This window comes from Rhinopithecus bieti, unplaced genomic scaffold, assembly GCF_001698545.2.
Source record: "Rhinopithecus bieti isolate Rb0 unplaced genomic scaffold, ASM169854v2 scaffold_43555, whole genome shotgun sequence".
NCBI classification, from domain to species: Eukaryota; Metazoa; Chordata; class Mammalia; order Primates; family Cercopithecidae; genus Rhinopithecus; species Rhinopithecus bieti.
The window spans coordinates 638,600-665,576 of NW_016817848.1; the positions used below are offsets into that span (position 1 = coordinate 638,600).

General features: G+C 43.6%; 1 protein-coding gene, 1 long non-coding RNA gene and 1 pseudogene across 7 annotated transcripts in view; 1 reads left to right on the forward strand and 2 right to left on the reverse strand.

Moving 5' to 3' along the window:
• Nucleotides 1–4,183: 4,183 nt before the first annotated feature.
• TMEM254 (transmembrane protein 254) lies at nucleotides 4,184–17,850 on the reverse strand. Of its 4 annotated transcripts, XM_017856238.1 has the most exons (5): nucleotides 17,248–17,489; nucleotides 14,131–14,234; nucleotides 13,871–13,930; nucleotides 5,625–5,676; nucleotides 4,184–5,256 (listed from the first exon to the last, which is right to left on the reverse strand). In XM_017856238.1, exons 1-4 carry the CDS (start codon nucleotides 17,404–17,406, stop codon nucleotides 5,673–5,675), a joined length of 327 nt encoding a protein of 108 aa, XP_017711727.1. In that variant the 5' UTR covers nucleotides 17,407–17,489; the 3' UTR covers nucleotides 4,184–5,256; nucleotides 5,625–5,672. The 4 variants fall into 4 exon arrangements, with proteins under 4 accessions (XP_017711727.1, XP_017711725.1, XP_017711724.1 ...); XM_017856236.1 differs by lacking the exons at nucleotides 5,625–5,676; nucleotides 17,248–17,489 and adding an exon at nucleotides 17,647–17,850; XM_017856235.1 differs by lacking the exon at nucleotides 5,625–5,676.
• LOC108518093 (uncharacterized) overlaps nucleotides 17,538–26,977 on the forward strand; it is a 25,189-nt gene continuing 15,749 nt past the window's right edge. The window contains exon 1 of one of the 2 annotated variants that reach the window (XR_001882290.1): nucleotides 17,538–17,706. This is a non-coding gene — a long non-coding RNA (uncharacterized LOC108518093). The remainder of the gene's footprint in view (nucleotides 17,707–26,977) is intronic. The other variant, XR_001882289.1, reaches the window with a different exon arrangement.
• On the reverse strand, nucleotides 26,455–26,971 carry LOC108518092 (40S ribosomal protein S12 pseudogene; annotated as a pseudogene). The gene has a single exon (XR_001882288.1). The product of XR_001882288.1 is annotated as a 40S ribosomal protein S12 pseudogene (transcript).

The following is a 26,977-nucleotide window of genomic DNA, read 5'->3' on the forward strand; positions in this document are numbered from 1 at the left end:
GTGTCAAATATATCACTAGTACGCACGGTATTTTAGGTAATAATTATCCTTTCTTCTCACATGCATTAGAAAAAATATAATGAAGGAACCAAGCCTGGGACTTCATAGTTAATCTTGTTTAGGAAATTTTTTTTTTAAGTGAATTTCTGGCCAGGTGCAGTGGCTCGCGCCTGTAACCCCAGCACTTTGGGAGGCCAAGGCCGGCAGATCATTTGAGGTCAGGAGTTTGAGACCAGCCTGGCCAACATGGTGAAACCCCATCGCTACTAAAAATACAAAAATTAGCCGGGTGTGGTGACGGGCACCTGTAATCCCAGTTACTTGGGAGGCTGAGGCAGGAGAATCGCTTGAACCTGGGAGGCAGAGATTGCAGTGAGCCGAGATCTCGCCACTCAACTCCAGCCTGGACAAGAGAGCGAGACTCAGTCTAAAGAAAAAAAAAAGTGAATTGCTTTAAATAATAAATTTAGATGGAGTGTAGACATGATTAAAGTTGTGGAGGTGGCCTCTATGTGGTTGAGAGTTAGGGAACTCTTCGCTACCTTATATTATAGTTGCCATTCCTCTCATTTACAACAATGTTAAGATTTCATCAATTTTAGTAGCAATTCATCCTGTGCAATGTATTAATATAAGGAAAAAGTAAGTAAAATTTCTTTCATGAATACTGCCCTCAACAGTATTTGTCTTTTTTACTTTTGAAAATTACTTTTCCATTTCCCACAACACCAATGTAACTGAACAGTATTCGTTGTATACCAAAAATATTTCCCTTAATCCAACATTATGACTTACTACAAATAGAAATGAGGCAATTGGTGTACTTAATCCTTTATAAAAGCTTAGAAGCCATCTTAAAATGTTTCACAGAAATTGCAAATACAGTATTTTGAGTAGGATTTTCAAATGTTTACTGTGGATTCAGAGCACAAATCTCCTTTTCAAGAAGAGAAATATGAACATTAAAGACCCTTATCATCCAGTGTGGATGAAAATAGAAACATAATTCACAATTTGTTGCAGACAAGGAGCCTTGCAGAGAGAATGTTTCCATGGTCTTACAAGTGTATTACCCAGCTACCCCACCAGCATTTTTTCACTGTGCTGACAAGAAAGGAAAGGAAAAATATTCACAACCAAGTTGCTAAACTAAGAGCTTTAATTAATGAGACTCTAGAAAGGGACCTAGCAAGATAAAAATGTGATCGCACTGTGTTCTCTGACCTCAAGTGCAGGTTCTCTGACTTCTGTGTTCTTAGACCTTCAGTGTAAAGATATAAGGACTCTCTGAGATAGCAAGTTGTTTTTCTTTCTTTCTTTTTTTTTTTGAGACGGAGTCTTGCTCTGTGGTCCGGGCTGGAGTGCAGTGGCCGGATCTCAGCTCACTGCAAGCTCCGCCTCCCGGGTTTACGCCATTCTCCTGCCTCAGCCTCCCGAGTAGCTGGGACTACAAGCGCCCGCCACCTCGCCCGGCTAGTTTTTTGTATTTTTTAGTAGAGACGGGGTTTCACCGTGTTAGCCAGGATGGTCTCGATCTCCTGACCTCGTGATCCACCCGTCTCGGCCTCCCAAAGTGCTGGGATTACAGGCTTGAGCGACCGTGCCCGGCCGCAAGTTGTTTTTCTAAGAAGCCTCTTTACACATATCTGGAATATAACCTCTTAAACCTAACCCAGGTTTATGTTAACACCGTGGCTCATAAACTATGCTTAGACTGCGTGGAATCATAAACATGTTGAATGTAGGAAACACCATTAGTTTATAAATTGGGCCTGCTATTAATTTCTGAGGTCATTAGTTTGAGGGTTTTTTTTTTGTCCTTTCTTATTTTTCCAAACTCTATGTGCTTTGGAAATCTAAGGGGTGGGTAAGAAAAGTTTAGTCTTTTTTTTTCCACGGTTGCTTCCACCGAGATGCCGCTGGTCTTTTCTCATCCAAACTCAACATAAAGCTGTTTCTCCCGTATCACCACCATGACTACCACACAAAGCCAGTATGTCTCCATTTTTAATTTTTTTTTTGCTTCACAGACTTACTTTTACTCAGGGGTGATGGGGGAGGTGGGCAACACAAGGCCCAGAATCATACCTCTTTGTGTGATATTGAGCAAGTTACTTCACCTCGCTGAGATGTTTATGGGTCTATGAAAGGAATGATCTGCACCATTTGCTCACTAGATCCCGCTTTGCATCTAAGCCATGATAATACCCCAAATAAGATGATAGGATTTTATACAGCCGTGCCTGCATACTGATGTTTTGATCAATGACAGACAGCACATATGATGCTGGTTCCATAGGATTAGAACACCACATTTTTATAGTATCTTTTCTATGTTTAGCTATTGTTTTTCGTTTTGCTTTTTGAGATGGAGTCTCACTCTATTGCCCAGGCTGGAGTGAAATGCTGCAATCTTGGCTCACTACAACCTCCGCCTCCCGGGTCCAAGCAATTCTCCTGCCTCAGCCTCCCAAGTAGCTGGGATTACAGGCACCCGCCACTACTCCTGGCTAATTTTTGTATTATAGAGACGGGGATATATTTAATCCCATCCTAAAGAAAAGCTAGGTACACAAATGCTTACCACTGTGTTACAGTTACCTTCAGTATTCAGTACTACTCTACATGCCGTGCAGGTTTGTAGCTAGCGGCAACAGACTGTAACATATAGCCTAGGTGTGTACTTGGCTCTACCATTTGGTTTGTGAGTAGACCCTATGACATCTGCACAATGATGCACTCACCTAATACTGCATTTCTCAGAATGCATCCCCATTGTTAAATGATGCATACTGGACTTCGTGCATTAAAAAAAATGCCAGAACACTCCTTACTTAGTGCATAGACTTAATCAAATGTTGAATAAAAACAGAAATATAAAGGAGACAATCCTACAATGAAAAGGAGACACTCATGTCTACCCTAGTGATTCCTTGTATGTGGAGGAGGTAAGTGGAGTATGGACAGTTCTAAAATATAATACGTATATACCCAACAACCACAGTGTTTTGCATTTCTTTATCAGTGAAAAACAAACATATCTGAAGCGTATAAACAGTTCCCTAGTACAGTTTATTTGAGAAGAATCAAATATGTCAAAACCGACAAATACAAGAAAAGCATTCAGCTAGAGATAATTCACAGCATTTTATTCAAGTTAATCCATTTCATTCAATAATCTGCCATATTGTTCCCAGCACCACTATTACTGTTATTATTTCTCTTTGAGGAAGATCAGGTATTAAGAAATCTGGTTTGAATTTCCATGATGCCTAACTCTATGTCAAAAATCCTTTTCCTTACCAAAAGTAACTTCTTAATCACCAGAAAACACAGGGAAAGACTGAGATATATTTGCAAAAATTTATCTCCACTAGAGACAATTCAATAGTTCATAATCTTTCAGGCTTGTGCTTTACTTGGGGGGTTCCATTTTGGGGAGGAGGTTGTTTTTTTTTTTTTTTTTTTTGAGACGAAGTCTCGCTCTGTCGCCCAGGCTGGAGTGCAGTGGCTGGATCTCAGCTCACTGCAAGCTCCGGCCTCCCGGGTTCACTGCCATTCTCCTTGCCTTCAGCCTCCCGAAGTAGGGCTGGGGGACTACAGGCAACCCGCTACCTCGCCTGGCAGTTTTGTATTTTTTTCGTAGAGACGGGGTTTTCACCCTGTTAGGGCCCCCCCAGGATGGTCATCGATCTTCCTGACCCTCGTGATCTGCCCGTCTCGGCCTCCCAAAGTGCTGGGATTACAGGCTTGAGCCACCGCGCCCGGCGAGGTTGTTTCTCATAAATGTTTGTTTAATACAAATAACTTGCCCCACTGTACCACAGAAGGGAAATGAGGACTAGTCCCCAGAGAGCACGCAGGCAGTCCTCCAGGGAAGAAGCCCTAATGGCTCCTAGTGGTGACAGAGTCATTCTGCCTCCCCAACCTGTGAGCAATAATAAAGTATAACTAAGTGAACAGGAGAGGTAGTAACTAGCCAGATAACCCATAGGCTAGAATCTCTAAACAGGAATGCTTGTGTGTTTTTGAATAAATCAGAGCTGGAAAGAGACACTTTTGGAGAAGTGATTGATAAATAAAAAAAAAAAAAAAAAAAAGAAAAGTGAAGTGATTGATAATAGAAAGGTATGAAAAAGATAAAGGTTTCTCACCAAGGAACCCACAAAAAAGATGGTATGAGTCAAAGGCAGACTTGGACTTTTCTTTTGGGATGAGGGTACCCCAAATGGGTTGTGCCATTTTCACATAAAAATTGGAATGATAATGAACAGGTGAAAGTGAAATCAGTTTCCCTCCTTTGTTCAATAAACATGGTTAGAGCACCTGTGTGCAAGGTAGTGGGACAGGTGCTGAGGGGAAAGGTGAAGCTGTTTAAGCCGTGGCCCTGAGCTGAAAGAGCAATCTAGCAGTGCCATCAGACCCTGCACACTACGAAGCACAGTGTCCCAGGGGCCAGGTGGAGGGAAGGATCACTTCTGGCTGCAGCATCAGGGAAGGCACTCTGCAGTCTCCCCTCCAGGTTCTCAGCGTGCCTCTATGTCTGTGTGACCACTCAGCCTGCCCCATTTCAGGCACTTGCTCATCTTCCTTATCTTTCTCTGTAGCGTGAGAAATGGAAGTTTGAGAGGATAGGATCCTACCTCACAGGTACCTAATAAATGTGTGTGGAATTGACATATAGTGAAAATGTCACTTTATCTTAGTGCAGCAAGGTGGAAAGAGCTTTGGGAAAGGAGGGGAAAGATGGTGGTTGTGAGGGTAAGGTGTTTTCATCAGAAGGTGGGAACAAGGGTATACAAACCAAAAAGTCAATTTAGTATGTGGCTTAGCTCAGAGCACACAAGGGCGCCAACACAGCTAAAGACCGTAGGAAGGTAGCTGAAGTCGTCTGCCAAATAGGACTGAAAAGCTAAAATCTTTCTCTGTTTCTTAAGTAACAACTGGTGTATTCAAGCTCAACAAGAGCATATAGGAGAAAAAAATGACTAATGAGGGGGTCTTAAATAGCTCCGAAGGACAGACAATTTCTAGAAAGTAGAAAGATTACTGAGTAAATACTGCACCTCCCCTACCCCCCCACACACAAAAGGTGAGAATGAATGTAAAAGTGTAAAGCAAGCTTTCAGACATCTTCAAGTTTACTTTTGGCGCTTCTGTTTGTAAGCAATCAAGATGGTGAGAGACGCTATCCCAAAGAAGAAAGTCTGTAGGAACCAGAGTAGCTGAGCCTGACCACTTGTGATGCCTTTATGCCTAAAAAAGAAAAAACAAAATTTAAACACCAGATGTTAATCTTACAGTTTCATGGGAGTTATTGTCTTCTATATAGTTTTTAAAAAAATTATACCTTCCACTACTTTCATTGGATTTATTTTGCTGCTTTTCTCTGGCTTCTTATCTTGGATGGTTCGTTTATTTTTCATCTTTCTTGTTTTCTAATAAATGTATTTTGGATGGTACACTATTCCCTGAGAACTAGTCTGGCTACTGTCTAGGGCACAGTATTATAAGACTGTTTCTCATGTGATTCTGATGAGTGGATGGAGTAAAAAGCACTGGTATGGCTTCAGAGCAAATGTTTTGAAAATAGACCAGATATAAATCCTAGCATGGCTACCTACCAGCTGTGACCTGGGGAAATCACTCAGTATCTCTCAGAATCAGTTTTCTCATCTGAAAAACAGGAACAGCAGTAGCTATCTCACTGCGTGTTGAGATGATTTATGGGATAATACACACAACGTGCTCAGGAAGGAGCCTGGCACACAGTCATGATAAACACCTGTTTATATTGTCATTCAAATTCAACTGCCTAAAACGAAGTGTAAAAAAAAGATGACCCAATGGAAGTGAATGGCTTGCTACAGTCTCAACTGTATATAAATAAGTCTCACTTGGATGACTTTTATTTAAAACAAACTTTAAAACAACATGTGTAAAACAATATAATTTTCTATAGTAACAGATTAAAAGGGAAAGATCATACGAATATCTTAATACAGAGTGGCAATTGACAAATTTCAACATCCGTTCCTTTTCTACCCCCCCGCCCCCCGCCACAGAGATGGGGTCTCACTCCATCACCTATAGTGGAATGTAGTGTACAATTATAGCTCACCGCAGCCTCAAACTCCTGGGCTAAAGCTATCCCCACACCTTAGCCTCCCAAGTGGCTGGGATCATCACAGGCATGCACCACCATGTCTGGCTAGGTTTTTTGTTTGTTTATTTGTTTTTTGTAGACACAGTGTCTTGCTTTGTTGCCCAGGCTGGTCTTGAACTCCTGGCTTCAACCAATTCTCCTGCCTCAGCCTCCCAAAGTGCTCGGATTACAGGTGTGAGCCACCTACGTCCACACCCAATATCCATTTTTAATAAAAGTTCTCAGCAAAGTTAGAAATACAATGGTACTTCCTAATTTTGATAGAAAAGATCTACAAAACTCTATAATAAACATGATGCAAAATGTTGAAAGTTCTCCTTTGAAGTCAAGAACAAGGCACACTTCTAGTCAGCACTGCTGGAAGTTCTAGCCAGTAGAATAAGGGAAGAAACATAAATAAAAGGTAGACAGAATTGAAAGAAAGAAATAAAACTGTATTTCTGGACAGTTTTATACCTGAAAAACTGAAAATAATCTATCAACTGTTACAATTAATAAATTTATTTAGCAAGGTGCTGGGTATAAGGTCAATATAAAAAATTGATTATATTCATACAAACTACCATCAAACAGTTAGAAAATGAAAAAAAGTGAGCCAAGATCATGCCACTGAACTCCAGCCTGGGCGACAGAGCTAGACTCCATCTCAAAAAACAAAAACAACAACAACAACAACAACAACAACAACAAAAGTTGGCCAGGTGTGGTGGCTCGGGCCTGCAATTCCAGCACTTTGGGAGACTGGCGCAGGCGGATCACTTGAGCCCAGGAGTTTGACATCAGCCTAGGCAACATAGTGAGACCCCATCTTTTTTTTTGTTTTATTCTGAGATGGAGTCTCGCTCTGTTGCCCAGGCTGGAGTGCGGTGGCACGATCTTGGCTCTCTGCAAGCTCTGGGGCCTCCCGGGTTCACGCCATTCTCCTGCCTCAGCCTCCGGGAGACCCTATCTTTTTTTTTTTTTTTTTTTTTTTAAGGCACTTATAATAACATCTCAAAGTAGAAGTAGCTGGAAATTAATGTAACAAACAATGTGCAAAACCTCTTAAAATTATATATATATTAAAGGAGATCTAAATAAATGGAAACAGACCATTTCATTATTTAGAAGACTCAGTAACAGAAATATTTGATGCTTTCCTGACCTTAAAGAAAAAAAAACCATAATGGAAATATGCCAATATTCTCCAAATTTGTTCACATGGTCAATCCAATGAAAATCTCAACATCTTTACTTTTTGTTTTTGTAGCACAAGACAATGCATAGAAAATGCAAAGGTGTCGAAAAGGCAATCCTATTGAACAAGATGAGAGGACATGCTTTGTCAGATAACAATGATTATAAAACTGCTGCTATTAAGATAGTCTTGTGTTAGCCCAAGGATAAATAGGCCAATGGAACAGAATAGAGTGGTCAGGAACAGATCCATACATGTAAGTATGTATGATATAAGTAGGGCACATCAGTGAAGACTGAATGTCTCAATAAATAGCTCTGGGATAACTGGGCATCCAGATGGAAAAGGTAAAGTTGGAAACCTCTTGCTTACAAAAAATAAGCTCTAGGTAGACTGAAAATTTTAATGTGAAAGAAAAAAATTCTAAAACTGTTAGAAGATGCTGTAAACGAAGACAACTTTAATATAAATAATAAAATTGACTACATTGATAAACTTCTGTTTATCAAAAGACCCAACAGAACAAAAAGACTGTGAGAAAGGATATTTGCAAGATACCTAAAGGACAAAGTACTCAAGATCAGAAAAAACAAGGAGTGCCCATAAACAGGTAAGAAACGGACAGGCAGCCATTTGAAGAGTATTGGTGAGATTGTGGGGAAATGGGCACTATCATTTACTTATGTTAGAAGCATAAATTAGTCCCATAGCTTTAAAGGCAATATGGCAATACATATCATAATTTAAAGTATTCATTCATTCGTTTTATTTTTAGGCTGAGTCTTGCTCTGTCGCCCAGGCCAGAGTGCAGTCATGTGTTCTCGGCTCACTGCAACCTCCGCCTCCCAGATTCAAGTGATTCTCTTGCCTCAGCCTCCTGAGTAGCTGGGATTACAGGTGCCCGCTACCATGCCCTGCTTTTTTTTTTTTTTTTTTTTTTTTTGCATTTTTAGTGGAGACGAGGTTTCACCATGTTGGCCAGGCTGGTCTTACACTTCTAACCTCAGGTGATTCACCAGCCTCAACCTCCCAAAGTGCTGGAATTACAGGCGTGAGTCACCACGCCCAGCCAAAAGTATTCATTCTTTAATCTTCAAATTCCAGATCTTGGAATTTTTTCTAAGAGAACAAATACCAAAGTAGGACAAATGCATGCAATTCATGTTCATTGCTGTATTGCTTATAATAGTAAAAAAGTAGCGACTTAAAAACCCATCAGAATGGGGATTTTTAAAATACGTTAAGGCACATCTATATAATACAATGCTATGCACTCTTATTAATGGACGGGTAAGTTTATAAGTATAGACATAGACAAATAAGGATATGTTAGCCCAGTGCAGTGGCACACCCGTAGTCCCAGCTACTTGGGAGGCTGAGGCAGGAGGATCACTTGAGCACAGGTGCTCAAGGTCAGCCTGGGCAACACAGTAAGACCCATCTCTTAAAAAATAAAATAAAATTTAAAATAGGCACAGGTGACCATGGAAACCAATTATAAAAGAGATGATAACTATATGTATATATATAATTGGATTACAGGCGTCAGCTACCACGCCCAGCAACTTTCATTTTTTTTTTTTTTTTTAGATGGAGTCTCACTCTGTCGACCAGGCTGGAGTGCAGTGGCGCAATCGTGGCTCACTGCAACCTCCGCCTCCCAGGTTCAAGTGATTCTCCTGCCTCAGCCTCCTGAGTAGCTGAGACTACAGGCTCCCACCACCACGCCTGGCTAATTTTTTGTATTTTAGTAGAGACAGGGTTTCACCACATTGGCCAGGCTGGTCTCAAACTCCTTACCTTGTGATCCACCCGCCTTGGCCTCCCAAAGCGCTGGGATTACAGACGTGAGCCACCGCGCCTGGCCAACTTTCAATTTTATTAGCTGAGTTTTTAGCACAACATTATTAACTTTTAAAAACAAACATGTTTGTTTTGAAATAGGCAAAACAACAAAAATATTTTGTTTTGGACAGTAAATTTATATGATCCTGTAAATGTGTGAGATACTTAGGAAAGAAAAATAAAGATGAGTTGTCATCTTGGAAGAGCAGGCTCACTCAACAGCAGTGCTTGTTTCCTCCTCCTTCAGAGGGGTCACAGTTGGTGGCTAGGTAACCCGGAGAAGGGTTTTCCTGGGGTCTTCATAACTTGTTCTCATTCACACACCTTTATCTGTATTCTTAGCTCATTTTGCCTATTTAAAAGACAAAAGCCTTTTAAGAGTTTTCTTAATTTAATTCACATGTCCCTAAACGATTCCACCAAGACCCAGGCACATATAAAAATATCTTTGTGATTACATTTTTCCTGCCTTAGGAAAAAATGTTACCTCTGATACTTGAAAAATTTCACAATTTATCTGTTTTGGTCACTCGGGGCTGCCCTATCACAGAGTACTTCCACTTGTCAAGAACTTCTGTTTCTCCCTTGTAATAAAATCCACTGTACATATAAATTTTTGCAAAACCTGAAAACCTTTCTAAGGGCTGCAGAGCCAACCGAGGTATGCAAGCAGCAAGAATCTAATTTCTGAACTAAGAGAATAAGTTATATATTCTGAATGGAAAACTCCAGACTGTAAAACGGTAACAATGAACATGAATGTTGGCCTCAAAGAGATACTAATTTATTTATCCCTAAGGAAAAATGGTTCTATTTTTCTTGTTAAAATATTATTATGTAACAAGAACTACAAGCACCTTTCAAAGAAGAGTTGAACCTCACTTTGTAATCAAATAAATACAAGTTAAAATGGCTAGATACCCTTTTTAATCTACCAAAATAGCAAAGGGTTTTGCCCCCCATCCCCCCACCAAAATGGCACTTTCTTTTCTTTTTTTGTTTTGAGACAGAGTCTCACTTTGTCGCCCAGACTAAAGTGCAGTGGTGTGATTTCAGCTCACCGCAACCTCCGCCTCCCAGGTTCAAGCGATTTTCCTGCCTCAGCCTCCTGAGTAGCTGGGATAACAGGCATGTGCCACCATGCCCAGCTAATTTTTTTTTTTTTTTGTATTTTTAGTAGAGACGGGGTTTCAATCATGTTGGCCAGGCTGGTCTCAAGCTCCTGACCTCAGGTGATCCACCCGCCTCAGCCTCCCAGAGTGCTGAGATTACAGGTGGGAGCCACCATGCCCAGTCATCATCTCATAGTTCAAAAGGAGTATTTATTCTGATTTCTAGTGACTAATGATACATTCTAACATGTTAGACTATAAAGAAATGATTTCAAGAACATAATAATAGTGACCTAACCTCTATGCCCGTTCTCCCTCTGCCCTTCAAAAAAATCGTATATTAAATTTGAGGGCCGGGCACGGTGGCTCACATCTGTAATCCTAGCACTTTGGGAGGCAGAGGTGGGCAGATCACAAGGTCAAGAGATCAAGACCATCCTGGGCAGCATGGTGAAACCCCGTCTCTACTAAAAATACAAAAATTAGTTAGGCTTGGTGGCAGGCACCTGTAATCTCAGCTAGATGGGAGGCTGAGGCAGAAGAATCGCTTGAACCTGGGAGGTGGAGGTTGCAGTGAGTCGAGATCGCGCTACCGCACTCCGGCCTGGCGACAGAGTGAGCCTCCGTCTCAAAAAAGAAAAAAAGAAATAAGAAATAAATAAAAATAAAAATTTGAGTATTTTGGTTTTCGTCAGATACTCCAAATGCTAACAACAAAATAGGTGTCAGGCACTCCTACATTCCAAGTTGAGGGGCTGCACCGGACACTTCCAATCTGAGATTCCACTGTGATGCTGCAGAGGCCATTGGAAAGAGGTCCTAGTGGACTGTGGCATTTCCCACAAGTCAAGCCCAGAGAATGGCTTCAACAGAAGCATTTGTAGAGCTTGACATGAGTCCTCTGGAATTTGGGGAAGGGTTTAATATCTGATTCCAAAGAGTAAACACCGTTTGGCCTGCTTGCTGGGAGAGAAGGAAGCACTGCCACACTAAGAACCGCATGCGCTTGCAGATTATCCCACTGGAGGGATATGGCAGTTGTTTACTGTGAGCCATACAGATCCTAAAGAAGGCACCTGACATGAGTAGTTTTAAAAGGGACCCTGTACCACAGGCCCACCTGAAAGATGGAAGTGATCTCAATAAAAGGGTAATTCTCCCCAGCAAACAGACTCTGAGGGTGAAACCGCAAGTGGCACTCTGGAGGAGGTATCTAAACGAATCATCAAGGAAACTGCAGAAGGGAGATCCAGGTGAGGAACAGTGTCTCAAAAATCTACCACATCCCCTCTAGAGAGAAAGAGCCAATACTGGATATGCAATACACATAGCACCCAGCTGCCTGATCACAAGGCGGCAGCTGTTTTTTTTTTAATTTTTATTTTTTTTGAGACAAAGTCTTACTCTGTCACCCGGGCTGGAGTGCAGTGGCGCGATCTCGGCTCACTGCAGCCTCTGCCTCCCGGCTTCAAGTGATTCTTGTGCCTCAGCCTCCTGAGCAGCTGGGACTGCAGGCACGCACCACCATGCCTGGCTTTTTAAATATTTTTTGTATTTTTAGTAGAGATGGGGTTTTGTCATGTTGGCCAGGATGGTTTCAAACTCCTGGCCTCAAATGATCCACCCACCTCGACCTCCTAAAGTGCTGGGATTATAGGTGTGAGCCACTGCGCCCAGCCAGCAGCAGCTATTTAAGGCTGAGCCTCCTTCTCCCTAACTATTCCCATTATCCCAAGGGACTACAAGCAGCAATTATTAGTGAATAGAGGAGAAGGTGAAGTGCAAGAGAAGACATCAACTGCACCCTTCTCCCCATTGCAGGCTCCTGAGCCCCAGCTGGATGAGAACAGACATTTTGAATTAGAAGAAAGTTTATAGTTTTAACAAGTAGACTGAGCTAGAATGGATAATATCAGCTGGTGACTGGAAATCCTATGATCTGCTTGAAATTCCATCCAGAGATACAGTGGAAGGTGGGGAACAATCTACAAAACAAATTTACTTGGAGAGGGGTGAGAAAGAAATAGTAAAGTTACTTTCTGCCCCTCTTCATAGAAAGTCTAGCTTGTGGCCGGGCACAATGGCTCATGCCTATAATCCCAGCACTTTGGGAGGCCGAGGCACGCGGATCACCTGAGAGGTCAGAGTTTGGGACTAGCATGGCCAACATGGTGAAACCCTGTCTCTACTAAAAATACAAAAATTAGCCGGGCATGGTGGTGGGCTTCTGTAATCCTAGCTACTGGGGAAGCAGAGGCAGGAGAATCGCTTGAACCCAGGACGCAGGGATTGCAGTGAGCCAGGATTGCGCCCCTGCACTCCAGCCTGGGTGACAAAGCAAGATTCTGTCTCAAAAAAAAAAAAAAAAAAAAAAGTCTGGCCTCTTTTTTTAATAAACAGGAAAACAGAGTAAGATAATTCTATTTAACATACTTAGCAGTCTCTGACATAGTAGTGCCCAATCAATATTGATTATTTTATGATTGAAACATAGTAATAGTAATAGAGTATCTTATTTTCCACTTTTAGAATAGAAAAATAATAGAGGAGATAGTATATCTTGACCAGAAATTAATTCAATTAATATCTTGACCAGAAATTAATTGGAAAGCAATTTGGCATTTCTATAACCGTGTTTTTCATTGTACCACACTTTCTGTATATACTTGAGTACAAACATAAAGATAATTTTTTCTAGTATTCTCATACAGTATTAACCTACACTAGCATCTGCCGAGTGGGGTCTGGTTTGGTGGCTTTGAACTAGCACTGCATCCTAGAATTATCTGTGGAGCTTTTAAAAAGAACACATTCCTATCTCTGAGGCAAGACTTACCCAATCAGAATCTCCAGGTCTGGAAACCAGATGTACGTATTTTGAAAAAGCTCCTCAGGTGGCTCAATTGCAAAACGAGGATTGTGAGTCATCGGCCTAGGTCAGTCACTTAGCTCTTCTGTAAACTGGAAGCCAGGCTCCTAGTCTTTTGGTCTAGTTGGGGCTACCCAGAAAATTTGTTAAAAAATAACAAAAGTCGGCCGGGCGTAGTGGCTCACGCCTGTAATCCCAGCACTTTGGGAGGCCGAGGCGGGTGGATCACGAGGTCAGGAGATCGAGACCATCCTGGCTAACACGGTGAAACCCTGTCTCTACTAAAACACAAAAAATTAGCCGGGCGTGTTGGCAGGCGCCTGTAGTCCCAGCTACTCGGGAGGCTGAGGCAGGAGAATGGCGTGAACCCGGGAGGCGGAGCTTGCAGTGAGCCAAGATTGCGCCACTGCACTCCAGTCTGGGAGACACAGCGAGACTCCGTCTCAAAAAAAAAAAAAAAAATAACAAAAGTCATCTGAATTAGATAACGAATTAATTGGTTAACCAACACAAAATGAATGCATTCATCAAACATTTACTGGGTACTCCCTCTGCACCAGGCTCAGTATCAGGCATGGGGATTCTGCTCCACCCTGAGAATGTTCTCAGCCTACAAGTGTGTGAATTATTTAAATGGGGCTACTCTGAATTTATATTAGCTACTAAGAGAAAGGCAACCAGCAGCTGCTTCAAAGACTTACTTGCACAATACTATGGCATACAAGGACTCTCCCACATGAATCAGCCAGGCAAGCCAATAACTGAAACCAAAAATAAAGTTAATAGTTTTTAAGGTGACAATTATCTGCTGATGAAATCTAACACAGCAATCTCAAAAAGAAAAGTGCCTTAATGTGAACTAACACTACTCTTAGATACCAAAAGGCAGCTGCAGGCCTACCAGGTTTCCCATGAGACCAGAGCTCCAGTGTCCACAATCCATTTGTGCAGCTCTCCTTACCCATTGCGCAGGAGGGTGTGATGGTGGTCCACCAAGTACTGAGTGAAGGGGCCTAGGGGCCCAAGGCTCTGATAAGGGATACTCTGAGGCCAGAAGACAACCCACTGAAAGAGAACCAGAGACACAGAATACCTATTAGGCCACTTAAAACCTGTTTTTTTTTTTTTTAGAAAGGTTGTGAAACAATACAAAATAACTACAGACCAAAGAAACTCTCAACAGTCATTTGGGTCTCCATTCTTGACTTCTATTTTCTTTCTTTTCTTTTCTTTTCTTTTTTTTTTTGACAGGGTCTCACTCCCCTGCTGGGGCTGGAGTGCAGTGGCATGATCATGACTCATTGCAGCCTCCACCATCTGGGCTCAATCCATCCTCCCACCTCAGCCTCCCAAGTAGTTGGGACTACACATGGGTGCCACCATACCCAGCTACTTTTAAAATTGTATACAGAGATGGGGTCTCACTGTGTTGCTCAGGATGGTGTCCAACTCCAGGACTCAAGCAATTCTCCCACCTTGGCCTCCCAAAGTGCTGGGATTACAGGCATGCCCCACTGTGCCAGGATGACTTCTGTTTTCTAAAAGCAACTCTACTGGGAGATTTATGCTGAGGAAAGTATGTGGTTATCAGACTCAGTGCCCATGGTGGATGACTCCTAGTCTTTTATTCTTCCTTTTCTTCTTTTGTTTTCTTTGTAGAGAAGGGATCTCGCTTTGTCACCCAGGCTGGAGTATAGTGGCATGATCACGGCTCACTGCAGCCTCAACTTACTGGGCTCAAGTGATCCTCCCAACTCAACTCCCCCAAGTAGCTGGGAATACAGGCATGGGCTACCACGACTGACTAATTTTTTTTTTTTTTTGAGACGGAGTCTCGCTCTGTCGCCCAGGCTGGAGTGCAGTGGCCGGATCTCAGCTCACTGCAAGCTCTGCCTCCCGGGTTCACGCCATTCTCCTGCCTCAGCCTCCCGAGTAGCTGGGACTACAGGCGCCCGCCACCTCGCCCGGCTAGTTTTTTTTTTTTTTAGTAGAGACGGAATTTCACCGGGTTAGCCAGGATAGTCTCGATCTCCTGACCTCATGATCCGGCCGCCTCGGCCTCCCAAAGTGCTGGGATTACAGGCTTGAGCCACCGTACCTGGCCGACTAATTTTTTAAAAATTATTTATTTATTTATTTTTTAGATGGAGTTTCACTCTGTCGCTCAGGCTGGAGTGCAGTGGCACGATCTTGGCTCTCTGCAACCTCTGCCTCCCGGGTTCAAGTGATTCTCCCGCTTCAGCCTCCAGAGTAGCTGGGACTGAAGGTGCATGGCACCACGTCTGGCTAATTTTTGTATTTTTAGTACAGACGGAGTTTCACTATGTTGGCCAGGCAGGTCTCCAACTCCCAACGTCAGGTGATCCGCCCTCCTCAGCTTCCCAAAGTGCTGGGATTACAGGCGTGAGCCACCACCCACGGCTAATTTTTTTTTGTGTGTGTAGAGATGAGGTTTCGCCATGTTGCCCAGGTTGATCTCGAACTCCTGGACTCCTGGGCTCATGCAATCTGCCCACCTCGGCCTCCCGAAGTGCTGGGATTACAGAACCACCATGCCTGGCTGATTCCTATTAATACATTCCAGCAAAACCATTATTTTATAAAAGCTATTAGCAAATTTTGAGTTTATGTGCTTTGGCTAGTGTCTTTACTGCAGAAACTGGCTCCAGCCAAACCTCTGTTTAATTTAGAATTCCTTTCTTGGCTTTCCCTTTTTGTACCTCTAAAACTGAGAATGATCCACTGCATAGAGATGGAAAATAAGTGAGATAAGGTTTGTGACATTTTAATAGCAACTGCTTAATCTGATAAATTTTTCGTAATCTTAACTTTTTCTCAGCCTCTGTATTGTAACTTCTGCCAGCTTAGACTTTTCTGAGAATGACTGCCAACAGTTTCAAAATGTATTGTCCCATTCAAATCTTTGTAAAGAGCAGTACTATCTCTTTCACGATGTTGTTTCACATCTGAAATTTAAATAATGCACAAATATCACTGCATCCTGCCAAACCAAGGGGGAAGGGGGAGCATCTGCCAGCTCCACAAGATCCCAATTTGAAGTCCCCAAAGCTTTCCTCCAACTATATTCTAACTAGTCACAGACACAGAATCGTAGAACAGAAATGCACCTTTGAAAACTTTCAATTCAATTTCAAAACTTTCAAACTTTCAATTTCAAGCCTCCATTGTACATATGATGAAATCAGGACAGTGTCGGTCAGATTTGACACCAACAAACAACACCGTGGACATAATCTCCCATTCCCAATCTCCAGGATCTACTGGTATATCCAAATAGCTTCGCCTTCCTTCAAAATTTTACCACCTTATCACTTGAGGTTGAAGTTCGAGACTAGCCTGACCAACATGGTGAAACCCCGTCTCTAGTAAAAATACAAAAAATTAGCCGGGCGTGGTGTAATCCCAGCTACAGGTTGAGGCATGAGAATCACTTAAACCTGGGAGGCAGAGGTTGCAGTGAGCCGAGATCGCGCCACTGCACTCCAGCCTGGGTGACAGAGCCAGCCTCCGTCTCAAACAAAAAAACAAAATTACCACCTTAGCCCCCAATCTACTTTTCCACGCATCTTTCTCGTTATCCTTTAAAGAGATTATTTCTCAGCCAAACAAACGTCGCTCTTTTTCTAGGTACAGCTTTCTTCTTGCTTCCACACCTATGTCCTAACAGTGATATCCTCTTTATCCCCCCTTAACCCTGAAATCCTACCAATCCTTTAGGTTTATCCTCGTTTTCCAAACAATTCCTATTGGCTCAAACATTCTGCTTCGGAAGCCCTATTCTGACTTGGCAGGCCTATGGCAGTCTGTCAACTTGACTTCCCGCTTCGTGAGAGGCTTAAGCTCGGAAAACCCGTTAGTAACCGTGCAGAGGTGAGGACCCAAAGACAGGAACACTGGAAAGCAGAAACCATCCTAACAGCCCACCGAACTTCCGCTTACATGAGTAACCTAGACAACCGTCAGAGGCGCGTGCGCACAGCCCTCGTTCCCACAGCGCCTCTCGCCCTACGAGGGCCCGGTGGGCCAAAACGGACGCCCGCCCCGCCCTACGCCTCACCGCGAAGTACCCCAGCCCCAGGACTGTGACCAGAGAGGGCAAGGGTCTGGCTGGACGGAAATAGGCGGTAGCCGCATTGCTAGCCTCCGACTTCGCCATCCTCTTGAAAAACCCAGACACAGAGTTAGCCGGGAGCTCTCCAGCCGTCCCCGCCCCCATATAAGAAAAGCCTGACTAGCCGGTTTCTCAGGGCGCTGGGCGCCGGCCCAAGACCCTGGCGGACCGGTATGCCTGCGTCTCATTATGGAGTCTAGTCCATTCCCCTCCGCTCCGAGCGCGCGGGAGGAGGGATTGTGCTTGCACGACTTCCCCCGGCTCCCAGCCTGTGGGCCTAGGTCCTGGGGTGAACCGAGCGCTCGCTCCCTCGCCAGACCATAGCCCTCCAGCGGCTGCCCTTACTGTGTAGTAGCCAAAGCTGAGGGTGATGACTGTGAACCAGAACGGACTTCCTCGCTGAAAGTAGGCCGCCGTGCCGGCTGCCGGCACCATGGCTGCAACACCTTCCCGGGAGCGCGCGTCTGGACACCGTCCAGCGCGAGAGAGGCGGCAGGGCCGGGGCGGGCCCGCGCTCCTCCCGCCATCCCAGCAGGGAGAAGGTGGTGCGGTTTCGGAACTCTCTGAGAGCGAGTCTCCCTGTCTGGCCTCAGTATTGGGGCCTTGGAATCCCACCTGGGCCTTGGAATCCCACCTGGGCTCAGGTCTGGAGGGCTGGTCATCATCTTGTAGGGGAGACTCTCCTCTGTCACTTTTCTGGGTTTGAGGTAAAGATGTTGGGGCCGGCGCGGTGATGTGTCCCTGTAATCTCAGCGCGTTGGGAGGCTGAGGCGGAAGGATCGCTTGAGCCCTGGAGTTGGAGAACAGCCTGGGCAACACAGCGAGATTCTGTATCGAATGAATGAATGAATGAGGTGTTGGAATAAATTCCAGCAATGAATGAATGAATGAGATGTTGGAATAAATTCCAGCACTTTGGGAGGCCGAGGCTGGTGGATCACTTTAGTCAGGAGTTTGAGACCAGCGTGGCCAACATGGTGAAACCCCGGCTCTACTAAAAACACAAAAAATTAGGTGGTAGCGGTGGCGTGCACCTGTAGTCCCAGCCACTCCAGAGGCTGCACCTCCTCTTGAACCTGGGAGGTGAAGATTGCAGTGGGCCGAGATCACGTCACTGCACTCCAGCCTGGGCAACAGAGCAAGACCCTGTCTCAAAAAAAAAAAAAAAAAAAGAATAGTGTTTTACTGAGAGTCTTAAGTTTTGAGGTTTTCTGTGCTGTGCACGTTGAGAAATAATGCTGTCCTCATTAGTTAAGATGTTTGGAACTATACAGCACCATGGTTATGAGCAGGGACTGTGAAACAGGCTGCCTAGATTTAAGTCCTGGCTCTGTCTTGGCTTTTTGTGTCAGCTTAGTTTAATTAGCCCGGCTGTGTCTTAGTTTCTGTATCTGTAAAATGAGAATATGCCAGTTTCTGGAACCTCGGGGTTTTTAGGGTGGGTTAAATGAGTTGATATCTGTAAAGAAAGCACAGCAGTGTCTGGCCCACAGTGCTTTGTAAGTGTGGGTCAATATCAATACTGCTGAGCCTTTAGGATGTGTGCCAGGCCCTTTGCGAACTGTTGTATCATCAATGAGTTGTGGGAGGTATATGGAGCTGAAGTGTCTGATTAAACGTGAGAGAAAGACTATTTCACCTGGGCCTTAAAAATGGGTTACTGGCCGAGCGCGGTGGCTCACGCCTATAATCCTGGCACTTTTGGAGGCCAAGATGGGTGGATCGCTCAGAAGTTTGAGACCACCCTGGGGAATATAGTGAAACCCCATCTCTACTAAAATACAAAAAATTATCCGGGGGTGGTGGCGCATGCCTGTAGTCCCAACTACTTGGGAGGCTGAGGCACGAGAATTGCTTGAGCCCTGGAGGCAAAGGTTGCAGTGAGCCAAGATCCTTCACTGCACTTCGGCTTGGGCTATAGAGTGAGACTCTCTAAAAAAAAAAAAAAAAAAAGGTTACTATACTATAGCTGGTATTTATTGAACACCTACTATGTTCAAGGCATTATTCTAAGTACTATACAAGAATTAATTCATTTAATTCTTTTTTTTTGAGACAGAGTATCGCTGTGTCGCCCAGGCTGGAGTGCATGGCTGGATCTCAGCTCACTGCAAGCTCCGCCTCCCGGGTTTAGGCCATTCTCCTGCCTCAGCCTCCGGAGTAGCTGGGACTACAGGCGCCCGCCATCTCGCCCGGCTAGTTTTGGTATTTTTTTTAGTAGAGACGGGGTTTCACCGCATTAGCCAGGATGGTCTCGATCTCCTGACCTCGTGATCCGCCCATCTTGGCCTCCCAAAGTGCTGGGATTACAGGCTTGAGCCACCGCGCCCGGCCCATTTAATTCTTAAAACAATCCTAGGCAGTAAACTATTGTCCTTATTTCAAAGAAGAAGAAACAGCACAGGGTCCCGTCATGCCCAAGTAGGTGAGGAATACTGGAAACCAAGTGGCAGCTGAGCGTTCCAGTTCCAGAGAGGGCACTCTGAAACCAGCCAAGGTTCTCTTTCCTCATTTTTTACCTAAGTATCTTGGGATATAAAGTCTTAAAGAATGAATTTCAGAATGTGTGAGGAAATCCGTTTCCCAGGTAGACCACAGTGCCCTTGAATATCAAGATTAACAGTAACAATTGCTGTTTTCTTAGTCCTTATCGTCCTTGATCACACTACCCTCTTTATTCTTCTCCTCCCTCTGAATAACTCCTTGTTTTCTCAGCTTTCCTTTTATTTCTTCTCTCCTAGAATAAGTTTGGCTTATTATGTTGTGTTTTCAGTACCTTTCAGATTCAATTTTCACCTTCAGATGACTAAAACAATCTCTTCAGCCCTTACCTCTTCCCAGTTGGTCACCTTTACCAAGGATTACACCTCAAAGACAAGAAGTCCATTATCATTATCCACAGAGTCCATCCTCACCAAGGCTACCCTATGTTTTTGGTTTTTTTTTTGAGACGGAGTTTTGCTCTTGTTGCCCAGGCTGGAGTGCAGTGTTGTGATCTCGGCTCTCTGCAACCTCCGTCTCCTGGGTTCAAGTGATTCGCCTGTCTCAGCCTCCTGAGTAGCTTGGATTACAGGCGTGTGCCACCTTGCCTGGCTAATTGTAGAGACGGGGGTTGCACCATGTTGGCCAGGCTGGTCTTGAACTCCTGACCTGAGGTGATCTGCCCACCTCGGCCTCCCAAAGTGCTGGGATTACAGGCATGAGCCAACTCGCCTGGCCTACCCTGTCTATGTTAACAGTACTTTCCTTCTACCTTGTACCCAGATTCCTTGTTTTGACTTCCCCCATATCATACAAAGATTGCAGACTAGTCAGCTGTCAAGAGTTCTACTGATTGGGTAATACAATATCTAATCCTTCTAGATTAAATCATGGTTTAATCCCCACTGTCTCAATGACTCAGTCACTCCTTCCTATTTCCTGCCACTTCAGCCCACATGCAGTCCCTTTATTGAATCTGTCTGACAAATGACAGGATCTTTTTCAAGTACAGTTCTGATCAAGCCTTTATCATACCAATTTTTTTTTTTTTTTTTTTTTTTTGAGACGGAGTCTCACTCTATTGCTCAGATTGTAGTGCAATGGTGCAGTCTCAGCTCACTGCAACCTTGGCTTTCTGGGTTCAAGTGATTCTCCTGCCACACCCTCTCTAGTAGCTGGGACTACAGTCGAGCACCACCACACCTGTCTAATTTTTTGTGTTTTTAATAGAGATGGGGTTTCACCATGTTGGCCAGGCTGGTCTCAAACTCCTGACCTCAGATTATCCGCCCGCCTTGGCTTCCCCAAGTGCTGGGATTACAGGTGTGAGCCACCATGCCCAGCCTACCCTACCAAAACTTTTCAAGAACTTCCTTAATTTTAGGCTACTGTTTTTCATTATTTCTATTTAGGTATTAAATCTGCAATGAGGGAGATATTGGAGAAATAATTCATGCTACAGTAAATGTTGGAGAGGCAAAATGGCTTGGGTCAACAGACTACATGGAGCCAGGTTTTAGTTTAATGTCTTCTACAACCCTGCTTGAAGCCCAGCTTGTTACTTAGTGTCCTGTGTCTTCCAACTCCACACAATTTTTTTTTTTTAATAGAGATGGGGTCTCACTGTGTTGCCCAGGCAGATCTCAAACTCCCAGGCTTAAGTAATCCTTCCACCTCAGCCTCCCAGAGTGCTGGGATTATAGTTAGAGGCTATACCTGGCCACCAACAGCCCTGCACTAAACATCTTACTGTTAGCGCCTCATGCACAGATAAGGAATCCAGAAGACAGTACCAGAAGATCTTTAATCAGATGTGAGTAGTTTATGTCAATTCATGAAGAACCTACAGTCAACTGGATGTTCAGAAGGTATTCCTTTCTTCATTAAAGTCACCCTTCACACATGGCAGGGGTGACTGAATTCTCTAACGTCCGGGCACCCTCCACTGCCATCCCATCTGAATCAGCAGAGAAATATCCCTGGACATTTTTTACCCCTCTCTAGATGGATTAATGACCTAAATATGAAAAACAGTGAAAGGCCGGGCGCGGTGGCTCAAGCCTGTAATCCCAGCACTTTGGGAGGCCAAGACGGGCGGATCACGAGGTCAGGAGATGGAGACCATCCTGGCTAACCTGGTGAAACCCCGTCTCTACTAAAAAAAAATACAAAAAAACTAGCCGGGCGAGGTGGCAGGCGCCTGTAGTCCCAGCTACTCGGGAGGCTGAGGCAGGAGAATGGCGCGAACCCGGCAGGTGGAGCTTGCAGTGAGCTAAGATCCGGCCACTGCACTCCAGCCTGGGCGACAGAGCGAGACTCCGTCTCGAAAAAAAAAAAAAGAAAAGAAAACAATGAAGAAAGTCTGGGAGAATAGTTTTATAGCTTTTGAGAGAGGGGAAAGAAACCTTTTAGCATGTTATTAAAATTAAAAGCCATAGAAGGAAAGATTGAAAATTTAACGCATCCAAACGAAAAGCTTCATTCATATGAATGACACCGTAAATAAAGTTGAAAGACCTGGAAGAAGGAATTCTCCAATGTATGTAATCGACAAATGACTAAAGGATATGAATTGGGCATCCTTAGAAGAGAAAACTTGAGGCCAAGAAAAATGAAACGATGGTTCAATTTGAATGGCCCTATGGGATACGTAAAATAAAGCAAAATAACATTGTTTTCCCCATAAAATTGACCTATTAGATATCCAGACACATTGTAAAGAGCTGTAATTATTTAAAAAATTTGGCATTTGACATGCAGAGATAAACAAATGGATCAATGAAAAAATAATGCAGACTCCAGACATGGATCTGGTATATACATATCCAAGCGTTTATTTTATAATAAAGGTAACATTTCAAATTAAGGAAGGAATAATGGATTATTCAGTAAATAATGTTGGGGCAATTAGTTATGTATTCCAGAAAAAATATTTAAAATAATATTCCCCACTCCCAAACACAAATACACAAGTAATGCAGTATTGAGAGATACAGAGGTATTAATAAGTAGTCCTCCTTGGGGAGTTATGATGAGATGGCTGTAGGATGGACATGTGCTGAGATACAGCAAAAAACTCTCACACCTTCCCAAGATTATAGGATGGGGGAAGGGCGACCTAAACAAATTTACAGAAATATGAATAGAATGTTGTGTGTCCAGGGAATTAGGAGAAGATTTTTGTTGCTAGAAAAAAATGTGAAGAAATTAAGTGAAGGAAGTTGAGGCTGCAAAGACGGAGTCCTGATCATGAATGGCATTTGTTATCAAACTGAGGGGTTTTGATTTGATCCCTTAGCCAAGGTGAGTCAGCGAAATTGTTTATTTAATTCATGTATTATTTGTAGACACGGGGTCTCTCTATGTTGCCCAGCTGGTCTTGAACTCCTGGACTCAAGTGATCCTCCTGCCTCAGCCTCAAAAATTACTGGGACTACAGGTCAGGCTTGGGCCACCGTGCTGAGCTAATTATTATTATTATTATATTTAATAGAGATTGAGTCTCACTATGTATCCCATGCTGGTTTTGAACTCCTGGGCTCAAGCTATCCTCCCACCTTGGCCTCCCAAAATGCTGGGATTACAGGCATGAGCGACCACACCTGGTCTGTTTGTTTTAATTAGTGGAGTGAAAATATCTTGTGTACATTGAATATCTTGTGTAAAATTGGAAGCAAGGAAGGAGAAGAGGAAACATCATTGAAACAGTATAATAAGAATGGAGAAGGAAAATGCTACATTTTTTAGGTAGGGAAACCAAGGAATCATTCACTCAAATAATCAAGAAATATTTCTGAAGACCGGCCGGGTGCAGTGGCTCACTCCTGTAATCCCAGGACTTTGGGAGGCTGAGGCGGGTGAATCATGAAGTCAAGAGATTGAGACCATCCTGGCCAAAATTGTGAAACCCTGTCTCTACTAAAAATACAGAAATTAGCACACCCGGCATAATTTTTATATTTTTTGTAGAGATGGGGTTTTGCCATGTTGCCCAGGCTGGACTCAAGCAATCCTCCTGCCTCAGTCTCCCAAACTGCTGGGATTACAGGCGTGAGCCACTGCCCCTGGCCGGGAGAAGTATGTTTTTGTAAGCAAATTTACCTTTCTATCTAGGTTCTTCAAAATTTGGATTGTAATTTTATTACAGTATAGTTATTTGGATAAGTTCAGTAAGTCTTTTGAAACAGAACAATTGAAGACACTCATTTTCTTACCAAGACTTTAACTAAAGTAGCTTTTTTTTTTTTTTGAGACAGAGTCTTGCTCTGTCACCTGGGCTGGAGTGCAGTGGTGCAATCTCAGCTCAGCAACCACAACCTCTGCCTCCTGGGTTTGAGCGATTCTCCTGCCTCAGCCTCTTGAGTAGCTGAGATTACAGGTGTGCACCACCACGCCCGAATAATTTTTGTATTTTTAGCAGAGATGGGGTTTTACCATATTGGCCAGGCTGGTCTCGAACTCCTGGCCTCGTGATCCACCCACCTTGGCCTCCCAAAGTGCTGGGATTACAGGTGTGAAACACTGTGCCCAATCAAAGTAGCATATTTTTAAATAAATTTCCATCAAAGCGAACTTAAAAGGAGCCTATATGGCCAATCAATTGTTGCTGCATTTTATGCAAATAATCAGGCTAGTATAGGAAGCCTAAAACTTACTTTGCACACAAATTTGGTTGTACTATAAATTATTCTTAATAGAAAAAAAGAGGCTGGATAAATTGTTTCAAAGGAAAAGTGTAACAGTTAATACTAGATTTCACGCCTTGCTTTTTTGAGTCCAGACTGAATTATTATTTATTGGCTATAATAATCCTCTAGAGAATACCAGATGATAATTTTATTCATGTTTTAGCTGGTGTCCTAATGGAATAAGTTTCTTTTTCTGTTCTGACACACAAATACTTTTGATTGTGAAACTGTCTCACGCATCCGTGTGAAGAGACCAGCAAACAGGCTCTGTGTGAGCAATATGGCTGTTTATTTCACCTGGGTGCAGGCGGGCTGAGTCCGAAAAGAGAGTCAGCAAAAGATGGTGGGGTTATTATTAGTTCTTGCAGGTTTCGGGATAGGCGGTGGAGTTAGGAGCAGTGTTTTGCAGGCAGGGGATGGATCTCACAAAGTACATTTTCAAGGGTGGGGGGAATTACAAAGAGCCTTCTTAAGGGTGGGGGAGATTACAAAGTACATTGATCAGTTAGGGTGGGGCAGAAACAAATCACAATGGTGGAATGTCATCAGTTAAGGCTATTTTCACTTCTTTTGTGGATCTTCAATTGCTTCAGGCCATCTGGATGTATCTGTGCAGATCACAGGGGATATGATGGCTTAGACTGGGCTCAGAGGCCTGACAAACTATAAGCATTATTTATTTCTGCTTGTTTTATTTCCAAGGAAACCAAAATCATGGTATTCTGAAGACCAGAGGTGTGAATCTCCCTCATTTGGCATCTCACTGGGCCCCGGTGTGTTTTTCACTGCAAATGCCCTGCTACTAAAACTGTACAAGCACCCTTCCTCTAGGCCCAGGCTTGTGGAAGAGTTGGGCACATGAGACTGTAAGAGCCGGTTTTGAGGGCTAAAATTAGGTCAAGGTCAAACCCTCCAAATCAAGGAGGGGTACGAAGATGCCTAAACAGCTGGTAAAACAAGGAACTTTGCCTTCTAAACTATTATGTGTCACTGTTGCATCCACCCCAACCATAAATAATGTTTGTTTGTTTGTTTGTTTTGAGACAGAGTTTTGCACTGTCACCTGGGCTGGAGTGCAATGGCGTGATCTTGGCTCAGCCTCCTAAGTACCTGGGATTACAGGCATGCACCACCTCACCCGGCTAATTTTGTATTTTTAGTAGAGATGGGGTTTCACCATGTTGGTCAGGCTGGTCTCAAACTCCTGACCTCAGATGATCCACCCACCTTGGCCTCCCAAAGTGCTGGGATTACAGGCATGAACAACTGCACCTGGCCAAGAATTTTTTGCTTCCTGTAAAATTAAAGGAAAATATTTACTGACAGGATAAAGATACCTTATAACAAAGCCTCCTGGGTATAATTATCCCACTCATGAGTTGAGAACATAAATCTCTCTGTCTCTCATATATATATATACACACACACATACACTATTTAAAATATTTCTTTCAGAACAATGCCAATGTTATATATGGTTAATTGCTATAAGTATATGAAACCAAGCTTACAGTAGCTCAACATATAGAAGTTGAAATAAGTCAGTGTTGTAACTTTGCCTTTTGGTTTTTTGTTTGTTGACGTTTTACTTAAAATAATAATTTAAGAGGTAATGAATACCTGTCCACATCCTTCCTATCTGGCCTAGAACAATTAATTGGCTATAAGTCTTTTGACCTTTTTTTCTTTGAGATGGAGTTTCACTCTTGTTGCCCAGGCTGGAATGCAATGGCACAATCTTGGCCCACCGCAACCTCCGTCTCCTGGGTTCAAGTGATTCTCCTGCCTCAGCTTCCCAAGTAGTTGGGATTACAGGCGTGCACCACCACGCCCAGTTTATTTTGTATTTTTAGTAGAGACAGGGTTTCTCCATGTTGGTCAGGCTGGTGTCGAACTCCCGACCTCAGGTGATCTGCCCGCCTCATCCTTCCAAAGTGCTGGGATTACAGGTGTGAGCCACCGCGCTTGTGCAGTCTTTTGACTCTTTTTTTTTTTTTTTTTTTTTGTGAGCCAAAGATTTATTTATTCATTTCTTGCATTTGAAGTACTCTTCGATAACATCCTTGGCCTGAGACTCCTTTCCATAGTCCTTAACTACTACACAACTGCAACCAACCACTTTACGGGGTTTCCCCTCTCTGTCAGTTTTACAGAGGCCTACCCATTCTCCTAGTTTCTTGTTGTCATCAACCTTAATTAGGTTGATCTGGTGTTCAGCACAAAGGGCCTCCACCAACTTGACATACATAGGCTCATCACAGTTGGATGCAAGCACACAAAGATGGGCTTGGCGCTTGTCTAAGGCTTTGGCAGCTTCGCGAATTCCACGTGCTAGGCCATCGTGGATGAGGGCGGTCTTCAGCACCTCTTGTAAAGCAGTATTAACGTCCATTACACCTCCAGCAGCAATGCCTTCCTCGGCCATGGCGGTGGGTTACGGGTGAAGCGGAATCTTGAACGCACCCAAGCCTCCGCCTCCGCGCGACTCCGCGGCGGCAGGGAAAGAG